This window comes from Podarcis raffonei, chromosome 7 (assembly GCF_027172205.1).
Source record: "Podarcis raffonei isolate rPodRaf1 chromosome 7, rPodRaf1.pri, whole genome shotgun sequence".
In the NCBI taxonomy this organism is placed as follows: Eukaryota; Metazoa; Chordata; class Lepidosauria; order Squamata; family Lacertidae; genus Podarcis; species Podarcis raffonei.
The window spans coordinates 85,720,281-85,747,987 of record NC_070608.1 but is presented as its reverse complement, the minus strand read 5'-3'; the positions used below and the strand labels follow the sequence as shown (position 1 = coordinate 85,747,987).

The 27,707-nt window shown below is 43.8% G+C and overlaps 2 protein-coding genes across 5 annotated transcripts in view; one reads left to right on the top strand and one right to left on the bottom strand.

Annotated features, from left to right (window-relative positions):
* MGME1 (mitochondrial genome maintenance exonuclease 1) overlaps window positions 1–5,059 on the bottom strand; it is an 8,469-nt gene extending 3,410 nt beyond the window's left edge. Inside the window, exons 1-2 of one of the 3 annotated variants that reach the window (XM_053397306.1) lie at window positions 5,041–5,059; window positions 1,481–2,084 (exon numbers count right to left, since the gene is read on the bottom strand). In XM_053397306.1, coding sequence (XP_053253281.1) covers window positions 1,481–2,006 — 526 coding nt within the window. In that variant the 5' untranslated portion in view covers window positions 2,007–2,084; window positions 5,041–5,059. Of the gene's footprint in view, window positions 1–1,480; window positions 2,085–2,600; window positions 2,730–3,576; window positions 3,598–5,040 lie in introns of those variants that run through there. The other 2 variants (XM_053397305.1, XM_053397303.1) reach the window with 2 other exon arrangements.
* On the top strand, window positions 4,590–27,684 carry SNX5 (sorting nexin 5). 2 transcript variants are annotated; one of them, XM_053397301.1, is made up of 13 exons: window positions 4,590–4,717; window positions 10,447–10,551; window positions 11,577–11,687; window positions 13,022–13,143; window positions 16,285–16,408; window positions 17,044–17,139; window positions 18,499–18,604; window positions 18,701–18,776; window positions 20,536–20,575; window positions 22,227–22,313; window positions 23,048–23,207; window positions 24,874–24,959; window positions 27,094–27,684. In XM_053397301.1, the coding sequence occupies exons 1-13, from the start codon at window positions 4,658–4,660 to the stop codon at window positions 27,142–27,144; spliced, it is 1,224 nt and encodes a 407-aa protein (XP_053253276.1). In that variant the 5' UTR covers window positions 4,590–4,657; the 3' UTR covers window positions 27,145–27,684. The 2 variants fall into 2 exon arrangements, with proteins under 2 accessions (XP_053253276.1, XP_053253277.1); XM_053397302.1 differs by lacking the exon at window positions 24,874–24,959.
* The last annotated feature ends 23 nt before the right edge of the window (window positions 27,685–27,707 follow it).

Genomic DNA, 27,707 nt, shown 5'->3' with positions numbered 1-27,707 from the left:
GACTCTCACTTAACATCTTGTTAAATTAGGACTCGTAGGGAAACTGCTTCATAACCCAAGACCCAAGGCACCTGACCCTCAATAATTTGTAAACTGCCTAAGCAACTAAGCATTCTAGTGCCAAGAACGACCTGATTCACAGTAGACTCCTGAAGAAAAGTCCCTTCTACTCCCTTAGCATTGGTTCTCTGTGTGTTCAGACAGCTCTCAAGATATCATTGCCAAACTCTGCACAAGGGTTCCCAAAGTGGTCACAGCAGTTTTCATCAAAGCTGATCACCAGCCACCATTTTTAATCAAGATGGTGGTCCAAAATGTGACTCTAGTATGACTTTGGCCAATTTTTTATGTTAAGGGTCCAGATTGATGTGGCTTCACCAATAATGGTTCCAACCTGCACCAACTTCTACTGAGCCAGTCAGCTGCTGAAAACTAATAAAATCTACAATGGGTGCCTTTTATCTGGGTTGCACAGTATGTCCCTTAACTATGGTTTGCTAATGATGGCTTGTTCATGAAAATAAGCCATGGTTTGTTGCTGGCTTACTGACATTAACTATGACTTAGTGTTCCAAGTGAAAACAGGCACCTGTAGTCTGCTGTGTCACCCCACCCAAATCACTTGTCAAACAACAAAGGTGCTAGACAAGGGTGGCTTGAAAATAAATCCACTCTCAGTTCCCAGCTCCTCTCACTGGTGCTTTTCCTGAAGCTGACATTGCTGGAAACTCTGCCTAGTAACTGGACTCCTTTTGCTACTGAACTCCACTCCACTTAAGCTGAGTCACAGCTGCAGCTTAAGCTGGAGTTGCAAACTTCTTTGAACAATCACTTTGCGACAGCTGCATGCTTGACTGATTTTAGATGGTGAATGAACCAAATTTGTGAGCATGCTGTGACCCTTAAATTTCACCCCTTGTTTAGCTTGTATCTGATGCAGTATCTGCGGCTGAAAAGGTTTTAAGCTGCATCTGTCCTATGTGACCTTAATGTAAAGTGCTTGCAACAACAACAGAAACCCTTCTGGGTGTGTTATATTTATGCTGTTAGGATGGGGGTTCAAACAGATGGACTTGCACAGTTGGAAAAGGGGAGGGAAGGGGATGTGTGTGAAGTGCTGTCTTGAAACAAATGCACTTTATCCAGGTAGGAAGAGCTCACAGCTTTGATAGCAAAGCACAGAAAGAAAATACAGAGTGGGTGTTGAGCAAAATGAGGTTCCATTTCTGACACTGAATTGACTAACAGATTAAACTTACTGATGTGTGCATTAGTAAAAGCAGTCAAGGCCTCCAGCAGCAGAGGGGTAGGGGAAAGGAGGTGGTGATTTTTTACTAAATTACATTGCTGATTCTTACTAAACTCAGAACATGGAATCATTGATTAATTTGCCCCCTTTTTTCTTGGTGATTTCAATCAACCCACCCTAGGATGTTTCTCATATATATATATATATTCAATGCATTTAGTCATTGCTTACTTTTAGTGTATTCGGCAAAACCCTCTATCCCAAGTTCTAGAATCATCCGCTGTTTCCACTTCTCCAGATAGAAAGCTTGCTCCACAGGCATGGTCTGTTGAAGAACAGCTGTCACACTAGCCAAGTTTTTCCTTTGCAAACTGATTTGCAAAGGCGGTCCTGGAGCAGTTTCTTGAGGCAAAGAGCTCTTGTTGGGATTCATTAGAGGACTCCAGTTCCTACAAACTTTTGGTTCATCCTCCTGGTCTGAGTTCTTATATTTCCTTTCTGGTCCATTTAGCACGTTATCTTCTTCAAATACCAATTCAGGTCTTTGAGAACTGTCTTTGTAGGATGTGAGGTAGTTGATCAAATCTCTGTATTTTTCTTGGTCAATGTTTTCATACCGGATGGTTGTTTTCTTCTTCCCATAGAGAGAGCATGAAGCAGCAAGTGATCTAAACCTGAATCCTTCCTGGTTCAACATTCCTCTCAACAACATTGGGGCTCTCCAACATTTTCTGTTAATGCAGAGAAATGACATCATACTGCAAGACAGGATTCACAGAAGGCTGACTCCAGAAGGTGTTTCATTGAGAAATGCTTCTACTTTCCCATAATTTTCCTATTAGATAAATATAAAAAGCTTTGGTTATTTGCTGTGTGCTGTCATCGGGTCTGCCACTACTATTGTCAGGGTGATACATCAAATATGCTTCAGATAGCAGATTTTGAAGTAACAGTGAAGTGCAGCAAAGTATGACGTATTCAAGAAATAATTGCATTTTACCAGCAAGAGGGGTACAATTTAATCCTAAAATGTATTGGGCTGTCCAACTACTACCATGTCTTCTTAGCTGTATTGACAATTCGCTCTGAGGCTAATTGCTCAGAAGGAAGTGCAATTAGTATCAGAGATAACCCGTTTCCCCCCAAACCTGGGTCTCCAGCTGTTTTCGGACTACAAGTCCCATCATCCCTGACCATGAGTCCTGCAAGCTAAGGATGATGGGAGTTGTAGTCACCACGGTCGCTTTCGCAGCTGAATAAAGCCGGAGCCCTGAAGAAGAGCAGTCGAAATGGCTGAGGGAAGAAGATGCGTCTAAGCGGCTGGAGCGAAAGACAACTCCTTAAGAGCCACCTGAATAAGAGGCGGGAGTCACCCGGCTCGACCTCCACGTCCCGCGGGAGCGACGCCGGCCTCAGTCAAACATCCCGACGGCCTCCTTCAGCCGCTCGCCTCACGACGTCACTTCCGCCCGCCTTGTCCGCCGGAAGCGAAGACAGGCGGGAGGAAAAGGAGAAGAGAAAGCGAGAGATAGAACACGGTAAATGCTACGCGCGGAAGGATATTCCGGGTTTCTTTTTTTAATCGTAATGTAAAGTGCCATTTATTTCATCTCCCCATGGTGAAAATAGTTTCTTAAAAAAAAAAAGCACCGTCAAAACGCTCAGCACATCCTTAAACCCCTTTCCCCAAGAAACCAAAGCCCTAAAAGGAAACATAACCAAAAATCTTTTTGAACCGTAAAATGCACCCCCCCACACACACCCAGCAGAAGCCTCACTGTTCAGATATATATAAGCATTATGGGGGAAAAAGTACAGTAATTAGATCACATGATCCCACTAATTCATTGACAACTTTTAACTCCAACATTGAATATTATACATTCAGATCAATATTCCGGGTTTCAATACACTTCCCCTTCCCTCTCCCCACCCACCCGACGGGAGGAATCCAGAGGCAAAGCACACCCTTACTCCGTGGGCATATTTTTATTTGTGTGCTTCAAGCCATTTGGCATAGTGCGATTTAGTAAAAGCTTTCTGTGTTGGGAGTCCTTTCTATGCCGGGAGGGATCCGCCCAAGCCTCTTGTTTTTGACCACAAAGGCACAGGGTTCCAGGTTTTAGGGGGGCCTCGGCAAAGCGCCCCCAAACGGCCTCTCCACTGGCATACCTGGACAACTCTTCCAGTGCCCTGCCGCGCAGCCGCTGCACGATGCGGGTGGCCCTCCCCACCCCGGCTTCCCCTGGAGATGCAAAGTGCCCCCCTTCGCAAGCCGTCAGGTCAGTCACCTGAGAATCAGAGCTCATCCCCCGCCCTCCGCTCACCTGCAGGGAGTCTGCCCTGGGTGTGCGAATTTGGAGGCCACACCCACCGCTGCCAGGTGACTCCTGCTAGGTTGTTGTTTAGTTGTTTAGTCGTGTCCACCTCTTCGTGACCCCCTGGACCAGAGCATGCCAGGCCCTCCTGTCTTCCACTGCCTCCCGCAGTTTGGTCAAACATGATCATGCTGGTAGCTTGGAGAACACTATCCAACCATCTCGTCCTCTGTCGTCCCCTTCTCCTTGTGCCCTCCATCTTTCCCAACATCAGGGTCTTCTCCAGGGAGTCTTCTCTTCTCATGAGGTGGCCAAAGTATTGGAGCCTCAGCTTCAGGATCTGTCCTTCCAGTGAGCACTCAGGGCTGATTTCCTTCATAATGGAGAGGTTTGATCTTCTTGCAATCCATGGGACTCTCAAGAGTCTCCTCCAGCACCAGAATTCAAAAGCATCAATTCTTCAGCAATCAGCCTTCTTTATGGTCCAGCTCTCACTTCCATACATCACTACTAGGGAAACCAGAGCTTTAACTATACGGACCTTTGTTGGCAAGGTGATGTCTCTGCTTTTTAAGATGCTGTCTAGGTTTGTCATTGCTTCTCTCCCAAGAAGCAGGCGTCTCTTAATTTCGTGGCTGCTGTCACCATCTGCAGTGATCATGGAGCCCAAGAAAGTAAAATCTCTCACTGCCTCCATTTCTTCCCCTTCTATTTGCCAGGAGGTGATGGGCCCAGTGCGAGGTTAATCAAGGGTTAATGCAGCCCTTGGGCCATAGAGGTCTCGGCTGTGCTGGGTGTTGTCCAAGCCTACATCGGGACCTGCTGCCCCGTGGGTCCTGTCGCCCTAACCCTCAGCTCTCCTCCTGGGCGGGCCGGCGCTGCCCACCTTTCCTCCCCATCCCCGGACACGGGACTCAAGGCGGCTTAGGGAGGAGGAGATGCACGGGCAGCTGCAAACGGGCTCGTCTACCCTTTTCTTATCTCTAGGGCGGGGGCGGGGCCGCCTCCTCCTCCTCCCGAGCGGCAGAAAAGGCGGCGCGCGGGGGCCTCCGCGGCTGCGCAGTGAGGGCCGCCGAGGCAAGGCGCTGTCATGTCTGTGGCCGCGAAGGAGCAGCTGCCGCGGGAGGAGGAGAAGGGGAGCCGGGAGAAGGTGAGCCTCGCGCGGTGCAGGGGGCGGGGCGAGGGGAGTCCCTCTCTCCGGGCTTGGCTTGGGGGGGGGCAAGGAAGCCTCTCCACAGCCCCGCCCGAGAAGAAGCGCTTCCCATCCCCTCCCCCCCCGCCCTGCCTCTTTTCCCCTCAGAGAAGCGCTGCTCTGTCAGGCGCGCGCATATTTTGAGGGGGGGGAGGGAGGGAATGCGCGCGACTTTTACCCAACTGAACCCCCCCCCCCCGCTAGACCAGTCCAGGGAGCGAGTCGGTTCCGCTTCGCTTGCTGACGGGCGTCGCTTCCTGGGAGGGGAGGGGGCCGCTTACTTGCGCCTGCCTGCACGTGTGGACGCGGCCGGCCCGCTTCCTGCGCGTCGTCCGGCTCCCTCAGGCGGCGTCTGCTTCGTCCTTCCCCCCTCAGGCTCCTTTTCTCCCGGCGCGACTCGGCCGCTCCGAAGCCGAAGCGAGGGCTGCGGGGCCTCTGCCTCAAGGGCGGAGCTGCCCCAACGCGAGGCGCTTCTCGGGCTGCGCCTCCAGCGCCGGAGGGTCGGAGGTGGGTCGGGACACCGGGCGATGCGCTCGTAGGAAGCTGCCTTCCACCATGCCAGGCCTCTGGTCTGCTAGCTCAGTACTGCTGGCAGGGGCTGGCCGAGGGATTCAGCCCGGACACTGAGATCCAGCACCGAGGGCCGTCTGGCGGTTCCCTCATTGCGAGAAGTGAGGTAACAGGGAACCAGGGAGAGGGCCTTCTCGGTGGTGGCACCCGCCCTGTGGAACGCCCTCCCATCAGATGTCAAAGAGAAAAACAACTACCAGACTTTTAGAAGACATCTGAAGGCAGCCCTGTTTAGGGAAGTTTTTTTAATGTTTAATGCTGTATTGTGTTTTTAATATTTGATTGGGAGCTGCCCAGAGTGGCTGGGGAAACTCAGCCAGATAGGCGGGGTATAAATAATAAATTACAGTGGTACCTCTGGAAACGAACGGGAACCGTTCCGGAGCCCCGTTTGCATCCTGAAGTAAACGTAAGACACGACTGTGTGTCTGTGCATGCGTGGGTCGCGTTTTGCTGCTTCCACGCATGCGCGTGACATCATTTTGAGCATCTTCGCAAGCGGCGAAACCCGGAAGTAACACACTCCGTTACTTCCGGGTTGCCGCAGAGCACAACACGAAAATATTCATCACGAAGCTACTTCAACCCGAGGTATGACTGTATTATTATTATTATTATTATTATTATTATTATTTGGCGGAGGTTCCCTCCAAGCCCCACCGGGAGACCCTAAGGACTGAACTTCAAGTATGCAAAGGAGATGGGTTCCTGTTGCTGGAGGTGTCCGGTTTGGCCACAGTGACACGCTGCCCTAGTGATGTCCTCTCTGTGTGGGGCTGCGCTTGAAAAGTGCTCAGGGACTCCAGCTGCCTCAAAGAGCTGCAGCCAGATTGTTATAGGGGAGCAGACGACTTGCTAGAAAAAGCTCCAAACTGGCTACCAGTCTGTTTCCGGGCACAACTGAAAGTGCTGGTTATGACCTGGAAGACCGTATTCCTCATACATACCTGCCCAGGTTTGGAGGTCTTTGGGGGATGTCTTTCTCTCGGTCCTTCCACCCTCACAGGCAGGCTGGGTGGGGATGTTCTCGGTGGCTGCTCCCAAACTTAGGGGCTCCCTCCCTAGGGAATCTAGATCAGCTCCATCCTTCTTTCCTTCCACCAGCAGGTGAATACTTTTCTGTTACAGCAGGCTTGGGGGAACTGACTGTTTTTAATGAAAGTACTGGTGCCATGCTGTTTTTATTGTAATTAATAGTGTGATTTTAATATATTTTATATATGTTTATAGTTTTAATTCTATCAGTAGTTTTTCAATGATTTTTTCTTTGTGTTTTTCGAGGTTCTTGTTTTTATCTGTAAGTCACATTGAGTCATGTCAGAGAAAAAGGAGGGGAATAAACAATGCCAGTGAACTGCAGCCCATCTCCAGTCAGTTTACTTTTAAAATTTGTTGTGCTTAAATGCAAAGAACTACTACCATCATGTTCAGTTTAGCCCTAGATCAGTGGGACTTCTTGTGCAATTCTCTGCAACTTTACTTGGAAGCAACTTCCACTGTTTTCAGTAAGGCTTATTCTTAGGAAAGTGTGCATAGAATTGCAGCCTAAAATTTATTTTGTAGAACGTATATACCATGATTGATAAAAAACACACACACAACCCCCCACTTAAAGCTGTTGAATGCTAAGATTATGCTGTGCCCACATTTTTAATATGCCTTCATCTTAACATCAAGTCGACCTCAATTTGTGACCCACATTTTTATATTTTTAATAGAATAATGCTTAATAAATCCTTACAGTATGTATTGTGGTTCCCCAGATGGTGTTGGACTGCACTGCGACTCCCATAATAGTTTCTGACTGCTGCCAGTTGAGTGTGTTGGCTGAGGCTAATGGAACTATTTTTCCAACCGCACTGGAGGGCTACAGCTTTCCTACCCTGTTTGCCTGGGATCATTAATCATTAGCCTGCAGGCAAGATCAACTCTGAGTAGGAGTAGCGTTGCGTACCACAAGTGGACATGCTGGAAACCAATCTGCACGTAATGTGAAGTGATCCTAAATTGCACTATGAACTTCATGCATAATCTTTTGCTTATTCTGGAATAGAGTGTTATCTGAGCGGAAGCTGTTTCTTTTGTCCAGTATCCTCCCCGCCCCCATGTACTCTGCAATATATATTGTTTTGACAACAGAATGTGCCTGGGCAGTTAAGATAAGTAACTTCAGAATAGCTGTATAAACCTTTTGGCAATTGAATGTGCTGACATGGCACACAGTCTACGGGCAACTCCTGTTTTGAGTGTGTGACCGTAAATGCTGGAGTTGTTTTTGGACTCGGAAGTGGGCAGGGTGGACTTATGCGCACTCCACTGACACGTGTGATGACCCAGAACGTAACCCCCACAGAAAATGGGGGTTGCCTGTATATACATGTAACTTCAGAAGTGCAGGAAGCCCTGATCCAGCTAGGTGACAGAAGTTAGGGTCTATTTTTTTCTTAGAGTTTCAGAGCATGGAACAATGTAGTACATCAAACAAGCAAGAATATAACACAAAACAAAAAGAAAATCTAGCCAGTTAAACACTCCAAAAGGCAATAGAAGAAAATTAAATAATGGGTAGGGTGGAAGAGGAAATGGTAGAAGATTGAGATGATGTAACAGCTTCCCCCAAAATGTGTTTTGAGTTCAGAGGGAGGCTAATATGACCACCTGCTACATTAATAAGGAAGGGGAACCAAATTGGTTGAACACTCTGTCCGTTTGAGCCTGTTGAGCACCAAGCTTCATAGGTCTGTTCCTCACACTTGGCAACATACAATATACGGTTATACCAGGCTGTAAAGTCAGATGAACTTGGAGGGGGAAAGGGATGCAAAATATTAATTAATTAGCAATTTGTCTGTTTCTGAATGGCAGCAGGCCGGCTTTTCTTTACCCTAGACCTGCTACAATACTGAGAAGTCTAGTGCAGACATGACTAAGAATTTTTTGCCACGCTCCCTGTTGGTCCAAGTTCGTAGAGGCACATAGCAGCAGCAAATATGACGACGTGGACATGACCATATTTGTGCACACTTTTTGTACATATGGGCCCAGACATGCATACATATAGACAGGCGGTACTTTTATGCACTTTTATGTGCATGCTGCATCAGCATTTGAAACCAACAGGGAGCCAGTCGCCTTTTGGAACTAAGGAGTGCCCCCTTGTGACCAAGTGGAGATAGAACTCTTGCCACTTGTTTGTGACAGAAATCACCACCTCAGGAGCGCAAGAGTAGTGTTCCTGGCTGACTAAAACAGCTGAAAAGCTGTAACAAGCTATTGAGCTGTTGGCATTCCCTTTCATCACTGCTCCCCTGAAGCCTTTTCAGGGCTTTTTCTCAGCTTGAACTCACCGAAACTCAGTTTCAGCACCTCTCAGGTGGGCGCCATTGCCATTCTGAGAGAATGAGTGAGGTGTTCATGGTGAGTTCCGGCACCTCTTTTTCTAGGAAAAGTAGCACTGTGCCTTTTGATGTGCTGAAGAGACTCCCTTGTGGTACTCTTGGCATAAGTAAACAAAACTCTTTCACATGCTTAAATGGATTCCTTCTCACTTGGGAGTGGGGAGCGGGATGAAAAGCTAACTTTGCAGGTAGCAACTGAAGACCAAAGCAAACTGTCCTTCTGTGGTCTGGCCATTCCCACCCTCTACGCAGGATTCCAAAGTCTGTAACAACTCATTTTTCAGCCCGCCTACCCTAACCTCTCCCTCAGCCCCTCTCTGTCTTTGCTCCACTGTTTCGTTTCCACTCGGCTCAGCTTTCAGTTCCTTGCTCCTAGATAGACGACATCTGATTTTTCACATTGTGATATATCACTATTAAAAAAATTCATTTCAGTAGCACCTTAGAGACCAACTTAGATTGTTACTGGTATCAGTTTTTGTGTGCATGCACACTTCTTCACATACCAAGAACTAGTGATATATCACTAGTTAACCATCGCAATACAGTACACCAATATATTACGACGTCTGAATTAAGGAGGGGCAGCTGGGCTGTGGAGGGAGGGAAGGTGCAGGCAGGCAGAGGAGCACCTTCTTAGGCTTCCTCTGCCAAGGCCACCACAACGTGAATCGCTCTCTGTGGTCCTTCCCAGCAATCGCTGCCCAACAGAGCTGCACGCTTGCAAGCTCAAAATTTTTGAAACTGTTACCGCGATCTGATCTTCAGACCGGTTTCAGACAATGTATTGATACACCACACAGCCCTAGTTATGATTCTGATTTCCATATATATATATAGGAACTCAGAGAGAGACCTGTTGAAGATCTTAATGCATTAAGAGTGGTGTGGGAGGAGGTCATCATATATGGGGGCAAGCAGTTTTGATAAAGGATGTTGAAATTAATTTTAGCCCTTCTTTTCAAATTTTGAAATAAAATTCAAATTAACTGTCCGCCAGTCCTGCATAGACTTCTCTGAAATTGCAGTATACAGTGGTACCTTGAATTACAAATGCTTCAGGTTACAGTCTCCGCTAACCCTAAAGTAGTACCTCGAGTTAAGAACTTTACTTCAGGATGAGAACAGAAATCGCGCGGCGGCAGCGGGAGGCCCCATTAGCTAAAGTGGTACCTCAGGTTAAGAACAGACCTCCGGAACGAATTAAGTTCTTAACCAGAGGTACCACTGTAATTCTAAACTACCTAAATGTCATGCTGCTCCTAAGGAAAGAAAAAAAAGTAGTTTTATCTTCCCCACCCCCAAGTCCTGTTTTTATTCAAATGATCTTATAATAACCCTCTCATATATTTTTCATGTATTGTTACTGCTAATGGTTACAAATAGAGATTGAACTCTGGTAAGGACAATTTTTTAAAGAAAAGACAGCCGTTCCATCTCCTCCCAGAGATATGTTCACCTTTTCACTTAAGTGGGTCTTTCCTATCAATCACAAGTTGCAGCGCCTGTTCAAGTGCCCAGTTAGCAACACCCCTGGTGCCTGCCACCAAAGGACTCCTCAGCAGCAGTACCACAGTAAATAGGTGACCCAAAAGTTGCTTCCAAATAATTCCTGTTCCTATCCCATCCTCCTAGCTGAGGTTTGACGGATAAGGAGTTGGTGTAGGAAGCTATTGCTGAGATCTCCAGCCCTCTAAATTCCTTCTGCTTTCATTTCAGATGAGGTCTGTGTCTGTGGATCTAAATATTGACCCTTCACTGCAGATTGATATCCCTGATGCTCTCAGTGAAAAAGACAAAGTGAAATTCACAGTCCATACTAAGGTAAGATGGCAGGGAAGAAGGTTAATTAATGTTGGAACAAAGCTACAACTTTGCCATGTTGAGTGACCAAGGTAACTTCTATGAAGTTACAGATTAGTGAACATGGCTTGGAAAATAGCCTTACCTGACATAAATTGAAATGAAAGCATTTTTATGCCAGTTTTTTTAAAGATGATGTGCTCTGTCTCTCCAAAATTATCTCTTGGGAAATTTCCTTTACTTTTTATTATATTTTATTTTTTCACTTGCTTCCATATACATCTAAATACCTCTTGTACTAATCAAGATTGAGCAATGTGTTGAAAACCACCTGAAAAGCTATATATCACGTTTTAAACCAATATATATATCCATTTATATAAAACTCAAAATGAACCATGGCCAAAATAAGATGAGATTTTGTTTAAATTGAACAAAAGCAATATTTCAGGGATGGTGTTGCTCATGGGTCATTTTAAGATACTGGTTTGGGGTTAAGAAATTTAAGAAACTGGTTTTTGGTTCAATTGTTTAATCTCACTTTATATTCACACATTATATTACTGCTTTTAATAACATGTAGTAATTCAGATTTGATTTCAGTAAGTGGGGGGGGGGGGAGAGATTTGTGTCTGTAAACGTAAAATCAGTTCAGTCCTTTTCTGTTTGTTTGTATCTTGACTTCTAAACAGTTTTTGATGGCAGTTGTGCTGCCTGCATGGATCTGAATATGGGATATAGTTGCAACAGCAAGTGAGGAAAGCTAGGAGTGGAGTTTTGTGTGGAAGGGCTGTAAACTCCATTTCTGGCATTCAGAGCAAATTTCTCATCTCTTGTCTCAGAATCCTTTAATTTTACACGTGTTTCTTTACACCCGGCTCCAGTTGGTGGTTCTCAGGGTTCTAGTTAAAAAAAAGAGTAGATCCTACAAACCTGAAGTCTTCCCACCCATGTTCCAGCTTAATAGTCTCAAAATCCTACACTATTTATTATTTTTATTTTTTGTATTAATGAGGTCCAAAGGAGTAACTGATTTCTGCTTTCAGACTACATTGCCAGTTTTTCAGAACACAGAATTCTCAGTTACAAGACAGCATGAAGATTTTGAGTGGCTGCATGACACATTTATTGAGACAGAAGAGTATGCAGGACTAATTGTAAGTACTTACAAAATCTGATTTAAAATACAGACATCTTTGCTAAACAATGAAATTGCAAACAAGTAATTCTGTGGTTTCTGATTTTTTGTTTCAGAATTTCATAGTACTGATTCTTAATCTCCAGTGTATATTGATATATATCTGTAGCCTTGAAACTCATTTCAATGCATGAGTGGTGTTGCTATGGATATTTCAGTTATGCTGCAGTTCTGTACCCACTTAACCTGGGATTAAACCCCATTAGGTTCAGTGAGACTTACTTCTGAGTAGACATGGGTAGGGTTGCACTACTAAGTAACCACATTTCAACTCTTTACAATAACTAATTTTGAGTTTATCAAATAATGAAACCTTATTGAGGGCAGCAAGATGATAATTTAATGAAATAGTGATACTATAGTGGATTCTTTTGTGAAATTCCCTCCAAAAGGAGATCTGAGAAGAGCCAGAGATGTGGATCTTGCGGAAGTGCAGTTAAATTCTTCTTTATTTTGTTAATCTTTGAATTGTGTGGTTTTCTGAGTTTTCTCCAGTTTTTAAAATAAATTTAATTGTACTATTGTTGGTTTGGATTTTTTTTAGCTTGTTGGTTTTATTGAAGACTGAAGTGGCTGAGAAATGACATATATGTCTAACAGCAAGAGAGTGTGTGTGCTTGTGTGTGCTAGAGCACTGTTCTCAGTTTCAGCTCCAAGAGCATTTGACACCCCTCAGCAAATGCCCCTATTTTTTGTGCTAAAGGTTCGTACAAAGGCAATGAGATTATTGTCAGGACTTCGCACACTTCAAATTTCATTATTTTATTTAAATTAGACATACAATACTACTTTTTTGAGATGTAGTTTTGCATTTACTTGCAATGTGCTACATCTCCACCACTGTCTATCCTCAATCTCCGTCCCACCAGACCTGTAGCTACAGATTTGCCCTTCGAACACTCTGAATACATTAGTCATATTTTGGTTCATTTCACATCTTTTCAGCATTTACACTGCCGTTCTATAGAGAAATATTGTTATACTATACTGTACCTAAGTTGTTTATTTATTATTTACTTTGACAATTTATATTCTACTTATTTACAGTAGGAGACACAATACAATGAAACTAAAAATGACTAAAAGCTATTATATTAATTCTATTAAAAATGAATAAAAAAAGTCTTCAGAAAGCACTGGAAGCTCAACAGAGAGGTGGCTTTTCTGAAGGGATTTCCATAGAAATTAGATGTTTGACTAGCAGTGTTCCTGTAGAAATTGCTAGACAGTAGAAATTACTGAAGTTCTCTTTTTGGACAAGGAGGTTCCTAACAACAGATCTTTTTGTCTAAGATTCCTCCAGCACCTGCAAAGCCTGACTTTGATGGCCCCAGAGAGAAGATGCATAGGCTTGGGGAAGGAGAAATGTCTATGACAAAAGAGGAATTTGCCAAAATGAAGCAAGAGCTGGAAGCGTGAGTGTGATCATACTTAATTAAAAGACCCTCTATATCCCATGTAAATGTTTGCTTGCTGACAAATCTATACGAGTGCAAAGAAGGCTTCTGAATTATCAAGACTCTACAGGTTAAAACAGCCTAGTAAGTTTTCTGAATTTGCATTGTCTTCCCACGCCTCTGCATGGTTTGTTAGTTTAGTTTAGTTTAGTTTGTTGCATTCATATCCTCCCTTTATTCTAAGGACAAAATATGGCCCTGGATAGCTCACTTAGTTAGAGCATGGTGCTGATAATGTCAAGGTTGCACGTTTGATCCCCTTATGGGACAGCTGCATATTCTTGCATTGCAGGGGTTAGACTGGATGATCCTTAGGGACCCTTCCAACTCTACAATTCTATGATTTTATCCTCTCAGCAAACCTTGTGTGCAGGTTTGGCTCTGAGGTAGTGACTGGCTGAAGGTCACCCAGTGAAAGTCCAAGTGTCAATGGGGATTTGAAGCCAGTTTCCCCAGTCCTAGTTAAAAGCTCATGTTATTTAAATCTGTTTATACACCACTATTCAGACAATTTGTCATTTACAAGCTTAAGAAAACTTATAACATAATTAAACATTTCAATAAAGTTACAAGACATGATAGCAGTCTCTCATCCAGTGTTTGTGAAAGGTTGGGGTAGGCAAATTCACCAGTCTCCAAAAAGAGAACAGACCTGACCTGGTAGACTATTCCAGAGCATCAGAGCTGCTACGAAGAAGGTTCTTCTCCTGTTTGAGGGTAACCTAGGCTTCCCATAAGACATGTTTCAAAATAGGGTCTCCTCAGAAGATCTTAAGTCCTGGGAGAATTTGCACATTCTCAGAGATTACTAGAACCAAGTTGTTGAGGGTTTTAAAGTTAAGAACCTGTGCTTTGGATTAGGCCTGGAAATCAACTTGGGATCTAGTTTGAAGGCAGAGTTGCTGTTAGTGTGAATGTCATCTGTCCAACTAGCTGGTATTCAGTCTGTTCTGGAAGAGAGTTAACAATCACACACAAAAAAGAAGAGATAGGGAGCCTGTGGCTGTCCAGATCTTAACAGACTATTCTGACTGGATCAAATTAGGAATTGGAGTCAGCAATGGAGGGCTACAGGTCCCCCATCCCTGCCTTGAATGATCTGGTTTACAGACTCTTTGATCCAGCATTGTCATTGGAGACAGATATGTACGGTGGCTTGTAGCACCTTTATCAGCTTAGTGTCACAGTCGATCTATCAGCCTGTCATGACAGAAAGCCTTGCAGTATTTTTTTAGTGGGATTACAGGGTAGTTCTTAAGTCTGAGAGGTTGAATACTGATTTAAAATATCAAGATATGGGTGTGTGTGTGTGAAGGAGCTAAAGTTCATATCTGGATACAAGAACCAGTGCTTTTTTTCTAGGGAGATGCAGGGGTACCCTAAACATTTTGTGAATCTATGTTTGGCCTCATTGAGGGGCAATATCTCAATATGAGTAGGAAAATGAGAGTACCCCTAAACATTTTCTTAGGAAAAAAAGCTCTGACAAGAATTGTATGTGATGGAAGTCATTCAAGTTCAGCAAGGGAGATGAGTTTGCTGTGAAGCAGGTGCCCAAAGTCCTGTTTCTGGGGATGGTCTATAATTCCAATCTCTGGCTGTGCGTGTGGTTCCTACTGCCAGATCCGGACCCGTGCACATAATTCGAGGTATATGGTCATTGCAGCCACTGATGGTACTGGTGGGTGGGAGAGTGGCATCTAATCTGTCATCTAAAATGTAAATAAGTTATGGCATTCATCATTGAAAGCAATTACAGTCATACCTTGGTTTTCGAACAGCTTGGTTCTCAAACCTTTTGGCTCCCAAATGCCGCAAACCCGGAAGTGACTGTTCCGCTTTGCGAACTACCGTAGTTTTCGCTCCATAACACGCGTTTTTTCCCTCCTAGAAAGTAAGGGGAAATGTCTGTGCGTGTTACGGAGCGAATGCTTCCCTCCTCCGTGGTTTCCAGCGGGAGAAGAGCCGCTGAATGGGGAGGAGAGAGGGACAGAGTGCCTGCTTCTTTAAAGGAGCAAAGCGGGAGGGGAGAGGAGCTGCTTACACGAGTGTCAGCGGCTCCTGTCCGGTTGGCTCCTTTAAAGCAAAAAGCAAGCAGGCTCTCTGTATCTCTCTCCTCCCGCTTTGCTTTTCAGCTCTCTAAGGGGGGGGGGAGCGGGGAGGAGGGAGAGAAGCAGAACCTGCTTGCTTTAAAGGAGCCTACCGGACTGGAGCTGCTTACACTTGTGTAAGCGGCTCCTGTCCAGTAGGCTCCTTTAAAGCAAGCAGGCTCTCTGTCCCTCCAGCAAAGTTTTTCAGCTCGCTAAGGGGGGGGAGGAGGGAGAGAAGTAGAGCCTGCTCCACGCGTGCTCCTTGTCCCTTGAGTGCTTTTCCTTCCCTCCCCACTTAAAACGTGGTTACAAAGCACAGATCCACATGGATCCTCAGGATTTTTGCACTGGGTCACCCCAAATTCACCATTGGATCACATAGCATGTCCATGGCTACAGTTTGCACCAAAAAAAATCACACACCCACTGTTGCATGGGGCTGCAGTGGTGCAAAAACGTGGTTACAAACATGGATCCACATGGATCCTCAGGATTTTTGCATTGGGCTACCCCAAACTCACCGTCAGATCACATGTCTGTGGCCACAGCATGAACCACAAAAATCATACATCCACTGTTTCGTTTAGAATATTTTTTTTCTTGTTTTCCTCCTCTAAAAACTACATGTGTGTTATGGTCGGGTGTGTGTTATCGAGTGAAAAATGCGGTATTTTTGGAAGCCGAACATCCGCAGCCTCCAGTTGGCTGCAGGAGCCAATTCTGCAGCCAATCAGAAGTCGTGCTTTGGTTTCCGGACGTTTTGGAAGTCAAATGGACTTCCAGAACGGATTCCGTTTGACTTCCAAGGTACAACTGTAATTGACTGCAATTGGCTGTGATTCCTGAGGGGCAGATGACGCTTTGGGTCTCTTCCAGCTCCTTGATTCTATGCAAGAAGATACCTGCAATGCTTGTATGCACAGCCCACTACGATGCAGGTGCACCTTAGGCCGAAGTGTGCACAATGTGGGGCACATTTTTTTCCATTCCAATATTATTTTTCTTCCAGGGAGTACCTTGCGGTCTTCAAGAAAACCGTATCGTCACATGAAGTCTTCCTTCAGCGAATTTCTGCCCACCCTCTTCTCAGCCAAGATCACAACTTTCATGTCTTCCTTGAGTATGATCAGGATGTAAGGCACATCTGCTTTTCATTTATTTACACTATTTCTAAACCAGCCTTCATCAAAAATAACCCAGGATGATTTACAGATCATTAAATTAAAATATCAAAATTCATAATTAGCAAAAGCATTAAAATATAAAATCAAAAATCTTCCATTTGAAACAATCCAGACGATTACGAGAACCACTGAAAGAATCAAGCCCAAAAAATCCTGTCAAGGGAAGGCAAGACTGCATTTAAGCCACATACAACTTCACATTGCTTCCGTAAATAATACCAATTTAACTTGAGGGCAGCTGAACTATGGAACTCCTTGCCACAAGGAAAGTGCTGTGGCAAAGAATTCAGCAATTTTTGAAACAGGATTAGAAATAATAAAATTATGTCTGTAATTGCTGATTGAATATCCCAAACTCTACCTGCCACAATTTTGTAACTGTATCTGTTCATGTAGTGGCAATTTGTCACACGTAGTCCTCATTAATAGCTACCACTCTAAAGTGGGCTCTGTGGGTAGAATGCTGGAAATGCATGGGTTAGGGTATGGTGCCAATAGCACCAAGATCACTGGTTTGAATTCCAGCATAATGATAATGGATAGTTTATCACTGCCTAATGTGTCTCTTTCCCTATCTCTCTTAGCTAAGTGTTCGGAGGAAAAACACAAAAGAAATGTTTGGTGGCTTCTTCAAAATTGTGGTGAAGAGCGCTGACGAAGTTCTGTTCTCTGGGGTTAAAGTAAGAGTTCTTAAAGCTAGATTGTCTCTTGCGTTATTTTCCATAAATCTGTATGCCTGCTTACATATACTGTATTACTAGCATTTAAAAACCTTTATTCCAGTTGCTCTCTTGGATTTTAATTGATTACCGTATTTTTCGCCCCACAGGACACACTTTTTCCCCTCCAAAAATGAAGGGGAAATGTGTGTGCGTCCTATGGGGCGAATGCAGGCTTTCGCTGAAGCCTGGAGAGCGAGAGGCATCGGTGCGCACCGACCCCTCTCGCTCTCCAGGCTTCAGGAAGCTATCCGCAAGCCTTGCAAGCCCAGCGGGAGTTCCCGCGGGCTCACAAGGCTTGCGGGCAGCAGCCTGCAGCCCGAAGCACGGGGAGCCCTCCGGAGGGCTCCCCGTGCTTCGGGCGGGTGTCTGCAAGCCTTGCGTGCCCGGCGGGAGGTCCCGCAGCCTGCAGCCCGAAGCACGGGGAGCCCTCCGGAGGGCTCCCCGTGCTTTGGGCGGGTGTGCGCAAGGCTTGGGGCGGCAGCCGCGGCTGGGGGGGGGGGAATAAATTTTTTTTATTCATTCCCCCCCAAAAAAACCGAGGTGCGTCCTATGCGCCGGTGCGCCCTATAGGACGAAAAATACGGTACATATAAATGCTGTTGTTGTTTTGAACTGCTTTTGTATTTATTTTTTAAAAATCTTTTTATATATGCAATTGTTTTAACGTCTTTTTAGTATGTTAACTTTTATTGTAAATCACATCAAGACTTTCTGGCATGAAATTAGGCAAATTGCGTTGCTAAGAACAAACACTTAGGCTCATTCTTTAGCAATGGAGTGGGTTGGGGGGGCAAATCGGGGTCTCCAGGACACCATGAATTCAGTACTACTGTGAGCACTCCTCCGCCCTATTTTTGGAGGTATAGACATAACAACAGCCCTCCTGGATGAGAGCAAAGTGCTATCTTCCCCAGCACTTTCCTTTCCACTGTAAAGTAAAACTAACTTATCAGGATTTTTTTATGGGGTAGGGAACAGAGCTGAGGGAATGGAGATTGCTTGTGCAGTGAACCTATCACAGCAGGACTTTTAAAGTGTTTTTCTTTTTTTAAGGCTGATTATTTTGAAAAGATTTAAGTAACTTTCAGGTAAAAGGGGGTTGGGGCTGTCGTAATCCTGCACACGTACACAGACCTTCACTTATATTCACTTGTTTCAGGGAAGGCTTCAAGTAGCTAAATATTTTGTAAATGATTTCAGAAGTCAAGCTCGTATTGCATTCCTACTAAAGAGGGTTAATGTGAAAGTAACTCTAGCCTAATTTTCGCATTTTCTTGGTCAAAACACTACCTTAATCATCCGAAAATCTCTTTCCAGGAAGTAGATGATTTCTTTGGACAAGAGAAGACGTTTCTTATAAACTACTACAACAGAATCAAGGATGCATGTGCAAAGGCAGATAAGATGACAAGAGCTCATAAAAGTAACTTTTTCACCTATAGAGACACTTAAGAGTAGTTTCTAAATACTGCTCAGTTCAGAGACAAGACTGAAAGTGTTTTGTGTTCTTTCTCAACAGATGTTGCAGATGACTATATTCATACTTCGGCTTGCTTAAATAGTCTGGCTCTAGAAGAACCAACTACCATTAAAAAGTAAGTCCATGCCATTCCTCTTCAAAAATAGCTCTGGCAAAGATTCTCAAACTTTCATTGCTTCATTCAGGCCAAGGGAGCCAGCTTTATTCCACAGACAGCTTTCCGGGTCATGTGGGCCAGCATGACTAAACTGCTTCTGGTTCAATGGAATACCGTGACAAGTGGAGCGCACAGAAACACCACTTACCTTTCCACCACAGTGGTACCTCTTTATCTACTTGCAATGACATGCTTTCAAACTGCTAGGTAGGCAGGAGCTGGGACAGACCAATGGGAGCTCATCCTATTATGGGCATTCGAACTGCCAACCTTCTGATCAGAAAACCCAAGAGGCTCAGTGGTTTAGACCACTGCGCCACCTGCTGCCAGTACAGTGCTATTCACTTGAGTGTGCTGTCACCTTCTGATACAAAAGTGTTCTGATACTCAGGTTTAAAATTTTGCAAATGTACAATTGCTGAACATTTTATTCCAGATCCATGTATGTTTCTAGTTCTTTGCACCAGAACAACACCAGCCCTCTTTCTTTTTCTATGGGGTCTCCTTTTTGGGCCAGTGGGCACATCTGGAATTTTGAGAGAGTGCTGTGGGGTCCAGTCACAAAATGGCTGCAGTGGGGGTTGTTGCCTAAACCAAAATGGCTGCCTTAGCTAAGAGCAGAACAAGAGGCAGGACTACAGAATGGCACAGCCTTGCCCCACTCCAATCAATTAGGGGGAGGCACTACATCAGGCACCCCCACATTTTCCCTCTGTTCAGAACAGAAGTGAAGGTGGGTGTCCAGTCCTGGCATCCAATGAAAAGTGGACATGTTTTGGGGAAAGTGTTCATTGTAGGAGAGGGGAAACCATTGCTAATAGGGACTGAGCATGAAGACCAAATAGTCCATGCGTTGTGCACTTTTGAGGCTTTTTGGGGGACACACTGATGCCTGTGGGCTCCATGTTGGCAACCTCTAATCTAAGTTGTCTTCTAGTACTATATTATCTTCCTCAAGCATAATTCCTGACTCCTCTCTGTTGGACTTGTTTATAATGATGAAAATTGAGTTCCCTCTGGAAGACTCTGCTGAAATTTCATTACTGCCTAGCAGGATGCAATAGCATGAATACATTCACCAGATTATCCAGTTAATGTGGTGTAGTAGCTTCTGTTGGTCAGGAATGTCTGCACATCTTGTCTTTCGTACAGCTTCATATCTCTACTGTTAGTACCTCCTTCCTTGCCCTGTGTTCTTCTTTGTCGTCATAACTGGAGTCTTACGGAACAGGCCAATCTGTTCAGGCAGGTAGAATCAGAATCTAGCCTTATATAAATAAGCCCACGAAAGTTACTTGCAGTGCCATTTCTTTTACATGCCTGCTAAGGGGCTAGTAGCCTGTGTTACTGTGCTGGCCATAGAAAAGGGGGAGCACTCTCCTTCCCAGCCAGCGTGGAAACACAGACTAAAAATATTGCTTTCCTCCAGGTAGACTGGTGGAGGTGATCCAACCTGGAGGTTTCTATCCTGGTTGTGGAGGAAAGACTTTCCTCTACAGTTAGCACAGAAGCCAAATAGTTTGGCAGAGGAGGCTTGGAGCCAGGTCACTCCTGCATGGTCACTTATGAATGTAACCACTAACTTGGCAGCCATAGCTGATGTAGCCCAACTCCTTGCCCCAGTGCAGGAGGTTTGCTGCTAATATAAAGCTATTGGTGTGAGTTCAGGGTTTGGGAGATACAGTTAACATTCTCTTCTTACCCTATTCCTCCCCAGGTACTTGGTGAAAATTTCTGAGCTCTTTGAGAAACTCCGGGTAACTTTTATTTTATTTTATTTTTTATTTAAAATATTTATATCCCACCTTTCACCAAAAAATAATCCAAGACAGTAACGTCCCTATTAAAAGCAATCAAAACATTTAAGATTGTATTATAAAACATAAGTAGCATAAAGCAGCAAGATAAAAAAGTAATCTACAGAAAAAGCAGCAGGAGACAAAACAAAAAACTACAATTAGCACATGTCATCAGTATAAAACCGTATTGGTCAGATGTCTTTCTAAAACGGAAGGTATTTGCCATCTGACAAACTACTGTAAGAGAGGGGTCAGAATTCACTTCATCAGGAGGGACTTCCTATGAGAAAAATCTCTCCTTAGATACAGCCTGATGGACTGCGCTGGTCACTTGGGACACACGAGGGCATCTGACCATGATCTTAGTGGGCAGACCAGTTAATAGTGCAGAAAACAGTCCCTTTAGTATCATTAGCTTAAAAACCACAGGCCAGTTCAACTAAGAAGGTGCTTTAGCAGGAACCAGCACAGCTAACTGACTCGGGGTGTGTGTGTGTGTCGGGGTCTGGAGAACCCCCAGAACAGTGCCTGGCGGGAGGAAAGGGGAGAATGTTCTATCAGCAAGCTGAAGTGCTTACGCTGACAGAACCATTGGAAAAGTGCAACGTTCAATTCCTCCCCATAATGGATGTTAAAGAGTATTTCACTCTGGACCAAACTGAGTTTCCAGACACCTTTTCAAAGGAAGCCCCACTTAGAGTGCATCCAGTAAGAGTAGTCCAGACAAGGTGTGACTAAGACATGTGTTTTCATGGCCAGATCTGTAGTTGGTGTACCAGCTTGTGCTGGGCAAAGGAATACCCACCGCAGCTGTCACCTGAACATAATTTGTCAGAGTTGGGTCCAAGGGTATTCCAAAATAATAACCTGTGTTTAGTGCCACACAGCTTGAACCCCTGTTTCTAGAGCAGCAGTTCTACTGAACTGAACCCTACTGATGTGCACACCATCTTGTGTTTCTGCATGCTCTGTTCTGGATAACTTTGTTGACTTGTTGGATTATTGGGGAAATGTGTGATGTGTGGTGTGATAATGGTTTAGCAGCTACAGTGCCATAAAGTTCAGTATGCCTGCCTGCCTGCTGACGCAGAGCACCATAACTATTCCTGGATTAAGCTTCATTTGTTAGCCTACAGGCAGTCCATGGAGGCCCCAGGCACTGATCCAGAATCTCAGCAAGGTTGATCTTTGAGGCATCCTATAAGCAAACAACCAAGGTATAAAATAGAAGTTCCCCAGCACTACTGTATAGGACAGGCTTCCTCAACCTTGGCCCTCCAGATGTTTTTGGCCTACAACTCCCATGATCCCTAGCTAGCAGGACCAGTGGTCAGGGATTATGGGAATTGTAGTCTCAAAGCATCTGGATGGCCGAGGTTGAGGAAGCCCGGTCTAGAATCATATCCTCAAGTCACACTCCTGTGTCCTTGTGTGAGTCATTCAGCAGGGCAGCCAAGGTTGTTTCCATTCCTAAACAGCCCAAGGCCAAATTGAAATGGAACTATTTATTCTGCAGAATTTAACTTTTTTTTCTTAAAGATGCTACAGCCAATATGCATTAAATTTTAAATTGTTTGTCTATACAGTAATTATGTTTTCTTCTCCATAGAAAGTAGAGAATCGTGTTTCTTCTGATGAAGATTTGAAACTATCAGAATTACTAAGATACTATATGCTCAATATAGAAGCAGCAAAAGTGAGTCCTCTCTGAACGTTTTCTCCAGTACTTACACTATGAGAACAATTTGGCTGAACTTTGTACCACAGTTTTGATGGCAGTGCATTAACATGCTCCACATGATCGCAATCTGAAGGTTGAAATGGTACCAAGATAATGGGGAGACTATGTTCATTGGGTACATTTTTTTGTCATTGAGGTTCAGAACTTCTTTGGCTACTCCTAGACCAATTGCCACACCTGGAGTTCACAACCTTATTCATCTGCTTCTGATGAGAAACTTGCAGCCCTTTCTGATTCAACTATATCACTAATCATGAAAAAATCAGGAGGTTGCAGTGCTCAAGGCCAACTTATTGCATCCCAGTTTCCAGCATCTCTGAACCTTGGCCCTGCAATGACTCCCGAAATGATTCGAAAAGCAAGGCGTGGCTTCTGATTGGCTGCAGGAGCTTCCTGCACTCAATCGGAAGCCGTTTTGGACGTTCGGCTTCCAAAAAACGTTTGCAAAGTGGAACACTCACTTCCGGGTTTGCAGCGTTCGGGAGTCAATTTGTTTGGGAGCCAAGCCGTTCAAGTACCAAGGTACCACTGTAATAAGGTTTATCTTAAACTTCTTCAAAAGCTCTTTGTGCATTTTGAAATGCTTCTTGAGATATAGATCAGGCTGCATATCTGTATAACATGGGGTATAGCTGTGAGTTAAATTCTCTGATCAATAATTGTTTTTTTCTTTCACTCAACCTATTCAGGATCTCTTGTACAGACGTACACGGGCCCTTGTGGAGTATGAAAATTCAAATAAAGCTTTGGATAAAGCTAGGTTGAAAAGCAAAGATGTCCAGTTAGCAGAAGCACATCAGCAAGAGTGCTGTCAAAGATTTGAGAAACTTTCTGAATCTGCAAAACAAGGTAAAACCACTTCAGGACACCCCATTAAGGCAAAGCTTTGCAGTGGATGTGCCTGAGATGTTCTTCCAGAGTTTTTCAGTCTAGAGTTTACTTGCCTTGTAGAAAGATGTAACTTCTGCTTGTGATATGCAGTCTAGGGTGTTCATGACTTTATTCCCTAGCAATCAGCATAGGGATAAACATTGAAATTGCTCTGAAGTGATGGGTGGGATCTCATTTTTCTGCATCAAGTTCGACAAGCAGCATCTGAATCGTGGGGATGGCAAATGGAGTCTGGTCCCCTCAGTAACTGTGTTGAGCATTAGAAGAGCATGATTTGTCTAAAAGGTGAGGAAGCAGGAAGCTTATGAATTCTTTAATAACCTCCCTACCACTTTCCTTGTAATTTGAACACTGACCAAGAGTACTGGATTACCCAATGGGCAGACTTATGTTTTGCAAAGCAAAAAAATGAGTTTGGTTTTTTTTGAAGCAAAATGACACTTGATATTCCCCCCCAAAAAAAGAAAAAACCCAAACCAGCTGCCATGGGAAAAATAAGAACTTTGTTAAGACATCCCTAAATGCCACTAGAGTTTTATTTTATGGTTTAGTATTGTTTTTTGTTTTGAATTACACATAAGGGTAACTATAATAATTTCTGTTCTTCGGGTCTCTAAAGGTTTGCCCTACTGAGCATGAATTGAAAATGAAACCCCACCTGCTTCACCCAGTATATTCCACATGTACATGCTCTGCCAGCATTGAGCTATTTCTCTGAATTAATTTTGTTGATTTGATTGCTATGTCCTCTTTCTTTACCTCTACAAAATCCTTCTAAATTTATTACTAGGGCTAACACTAAGAGTTTGGGACAAGTATTCCCAGACTTTTGATTCAGTCAACAACCCTTTTGCACGGGGGTTCCTTTCACGGCCCCCGCATGCATTGGAGGAACACGTATGAGCATGCCCCACTCCCATTACGCCCTTTCAGTGGCGTGTTGAGTGACGTTTTCATGTCACTTCCAGGTTTGGCACCATGGATACATACACGATCATGCATCTTTCAGGCACACACATTCATTGGTTGCTGCCTGCATTTCCCTTTCCATAGTGCTATGGAAATCTTTCAGAAAAACTGGGTATTATTTGGAATAGATATATATCAGCATGTTTGGCACTTATTTATAGTTTGACAAAATGGGTTAATTCAGTTAACAAGTTTCTCAAAAGACATAAAACATTTTGCTGCCTGTAAAAGTTACTCATTCCTGTTGGCAAGTACTCAACATCTTTATGCTAATGATTTGTTCATGTGTTTGTCATTTAACTCAATTAAAATGACAGTGGCTTAAGCTATTGGAGCATTAACCCTACCCAAATGAATTCTTACACTAATGGAAGTCCATGTGTGTTAGGTTCTGGCATGCAGGCATTCTTCTGTAGTAGCAGCCCTCTTCTCCTACCCAGCCCATCTGTAAGGCACAGGGTAGACTCTTGCTGGTGTGTCCGCCCCCCCCCCATTTGTGCCTAATAATGAAACTGAAAACAATTCTCTCCCCACCCCATTAGAATAATTTTCAGATTATGCAAAAATAATGTAGTGATTTAAAATTATTTAAGATGATAAGATACCCCCCCAAGACTCTCCAAGTGATTTAACGTCTCTGTTCTCCCAACGGCAGAACTGATCAACTTCAAACAGAAGCGAATAGCAGCATTTCGTAAAAATCTAATTGAAATGTCTGAGCTCGAGATCAAGCATGCAAAGGTATGTGTTCTAAAGTAAGACACTGGTTGGAGGCTGCCTTAACTGTAGAAAATATTCCACAGTATGCGTTTGGGGGCAGTTCAGTGTATTTGTCCTTTGAGGGCTGGCAAACAAGCCTTTTGCAATATGAAGACTGTTCAGGTGGGGGGGGGGATTGCTAATTAAGTAGTTTGATTTAGTGTGTTTTATGCTGTCAACCAAAACTTTCAGTATCACTAAATAAGCCCTGAAGTCTTTTTTTGGCATGGTAAAACTTTTCAAATATGGGCAGAAAACTTGTTTAAATTTGTTTCAAAGAACTTCTGTGCCATTGCTTTTCTCTGGGTGCAGGGAAGACTTGTATATGTCTGAATTGAGTACTCTGACCTTTAAGGACATTCTCATAGAGCCTTTTATATGAATAAGAGTCAGCTATGAAATGGTATGGTTTGTTTAGGAGGAGGGACTACTGGAGCATATAATTAAGAGCAAGGTGCCCAAAATGTTGAGAATTCACTCTGCGTAGCCATATCCAGGGGGAGGGATGTTTTGCTCTTATTCTTATACAGAAGACCTACTTCATGTGTCTACTTAATTTTAAAACCTCCACACAAGTGCATGAAGCTCTTTCATGTCAAAACTCAGGAAGGTGAAGGTCTGAAAAAAGGAGTCTTCTATACTCAAGGCTCCCCATGCAATTTTGAGACCTCATACAGGAGAATCCCAGTGTCCGACCATACACCTCCACACAGTGGCAAAGAAAGCTTAGTATGCTCACTCATGATCTATCAGTGCTTGGAAAGTTCATTTTTAAAAGAATCTAGTTCTGGTTCATCCTGTCCATACAGGAACTAGTTCCAGTTTATCCAAATGAACCTTTAGTCCATAAAAAGTTCATCCTCTGCAAAAGAAAAATCAGCATTCAGATCTTATAAGCCGCTGTGATGAAGTATAAGGTCCGACAGTGAAACAGAGGCCACAAACAATAAGTTGTCTGACAAACAGCATACCAACAGGTGGGAGGGGAGGGAGCGAGAGGAAGAGAGGAGGCATTCTTGCGTCCTCCTTACTTTTTGCTTTCGCTTATTTATTTATTTATTGTTTCCTGCTTGGCAGGGGATTGGACTCGATGGCCCTTGTGGTCTCTTCCAACTCTATGATTCTATGATTCTAAGCTTTCCCCCCAATTGGTTTCCCATACCAGAAAAGACTTACCCTGTTTAATATGTTTCAGCCACACAGCTGTTAAAGGCATAAGGCATCATTCACTTTGTCCCTGTCTCTGTATTACTTGTTGCAAGTTGCTCCTGCTGGAAGAGAGCAAACGGCTTCAGCAGGGAAGATAAAGAAAACCCCTCTATCTGATTGTTTAGAAACAGTGACTAAGACATTAGCCACAGCGGCATCTCTATCTGGCTAATAAAGTCATACCATGTTGCCTCCACATTTTGTTTCCTAACTTTCTTTACTGATGCTCAGTAGTTGTTTTTTTTAAAAAAGTAGCAGGTAAGAGTTTGGCAGGGGAGGTATTGAATGTGAAGATGAACTAGAAATCATTCACAGTTTTGCACCAAAGTGAATTTAACCCACCTTTATAATAATAATAATAATTTATTATTTATACCCCGCCCATCTGGCAGGGCTTCCCCAGCCACTCTGGGCGGCTTCCAACCAAGTATTAAAATACAGTAATACATCAAACATTAAAAGCTTCCCTAAACAGGGCTGCCTTCAGATGTCTTCTAAAAGTTTGGTAGTTGTTGTTCTCTTTGACATCTGGTGGGAGGGCGTTCCACAGGGCGGATGCCACTACCGAGAAGGCCTTCTGCCTGGTTCCCTGTAACTTGGCTTCTTGCAGTGTGGGAACCGCCAGAAGGCCCTCAGTGCTGGACCTCAGTGTCTGGGCAGAACGATGGGGGTGGAGACGCTCCTTCAGATATACTTTAGTTCACCTGGCAGTTATAGTATGTGCATCTGCATAGGGCTACAGTGAGTTTATGTATGTAAACTACCAAACTGACTTCAGTATTTCAGATAACAAGAAAAGCACATTGAACGAGACTATTTGAAAATACATTGGATGATCTTATTCTGTGGTTAGGTTTGATGGCTCCCTGTCTCCTCCACCTAACGGACTACTTCTTTTGCCTTCCAGAATAATGTTTCTCTCATACAAAGCTGCATTGACGTGTTAAAGAAGAACTGAAGGCAACTTACCTGTGGGGGGTGGAGTGAGGAAGGCACTTGGAAATTGCACTCAAACGGCCGCATGGGACTCTGTTTCTAGCTTGGTTTCTCTATACCACCTTTTTCTGGCTAAAAACTTAACCAAGCTGACACTAATGCATTGATCTCAATGATAAAAAAAATTCTATTACATATAGATTTGCTTGAATTTCCACTGACGTGTTAAACCTCAGGGTAAGCAAACAATATGTGTATGAGTTTGATAACTGGTAAATTACTATTGTGGAAGAAACTGGTTTCTGGAAAAATGCCTTAGCACTGGAAATGAGTTTGTGCAGTGAAAGATTTGAAATTACAATCTGTCATGGTGCCTGTTGCATATATACCATAACCCAAACATCTCTATTTCCATGTGCAAATGACTACAGCTAATGCTTTGCAGTTTTATAAGGAAATGCATTAACATTAAATTTCATAAACCTCTACTGCAATATTTTTTGATTCACTGTGTATGTACTCTTGAATACAAAATAAATGTCTACTCTTGATTTATGTAGCATTTAATTGATGTGGAGTCTTCTT

Excerpts from the sequence above, each read along its gene's own strand:
- SNX5 (XM_053397301.1), top strand. The coding sequence starts at position 4,658 with ATGTCTGTGGCCGCGAAGGAGCAGCTGCCGCGGGAGGAGGAGAAGGGG. Across the intron at positions 11,688-13,021 it reads AAGAGTATGCAGGACTAATT|ATTCCTCCAGCACCTGCAAA; the intron begins GTAAGTACTTAC and ends TTTTTGTCTAAG. Across the intron at positions 16,409-17,043 it reads TCCTTGAGTATGATCAGGAT|CTAAGTGTTCGGAGGAAAAA; the intron begins GTAAGGCACATC and ends TATCTCTCTTAG.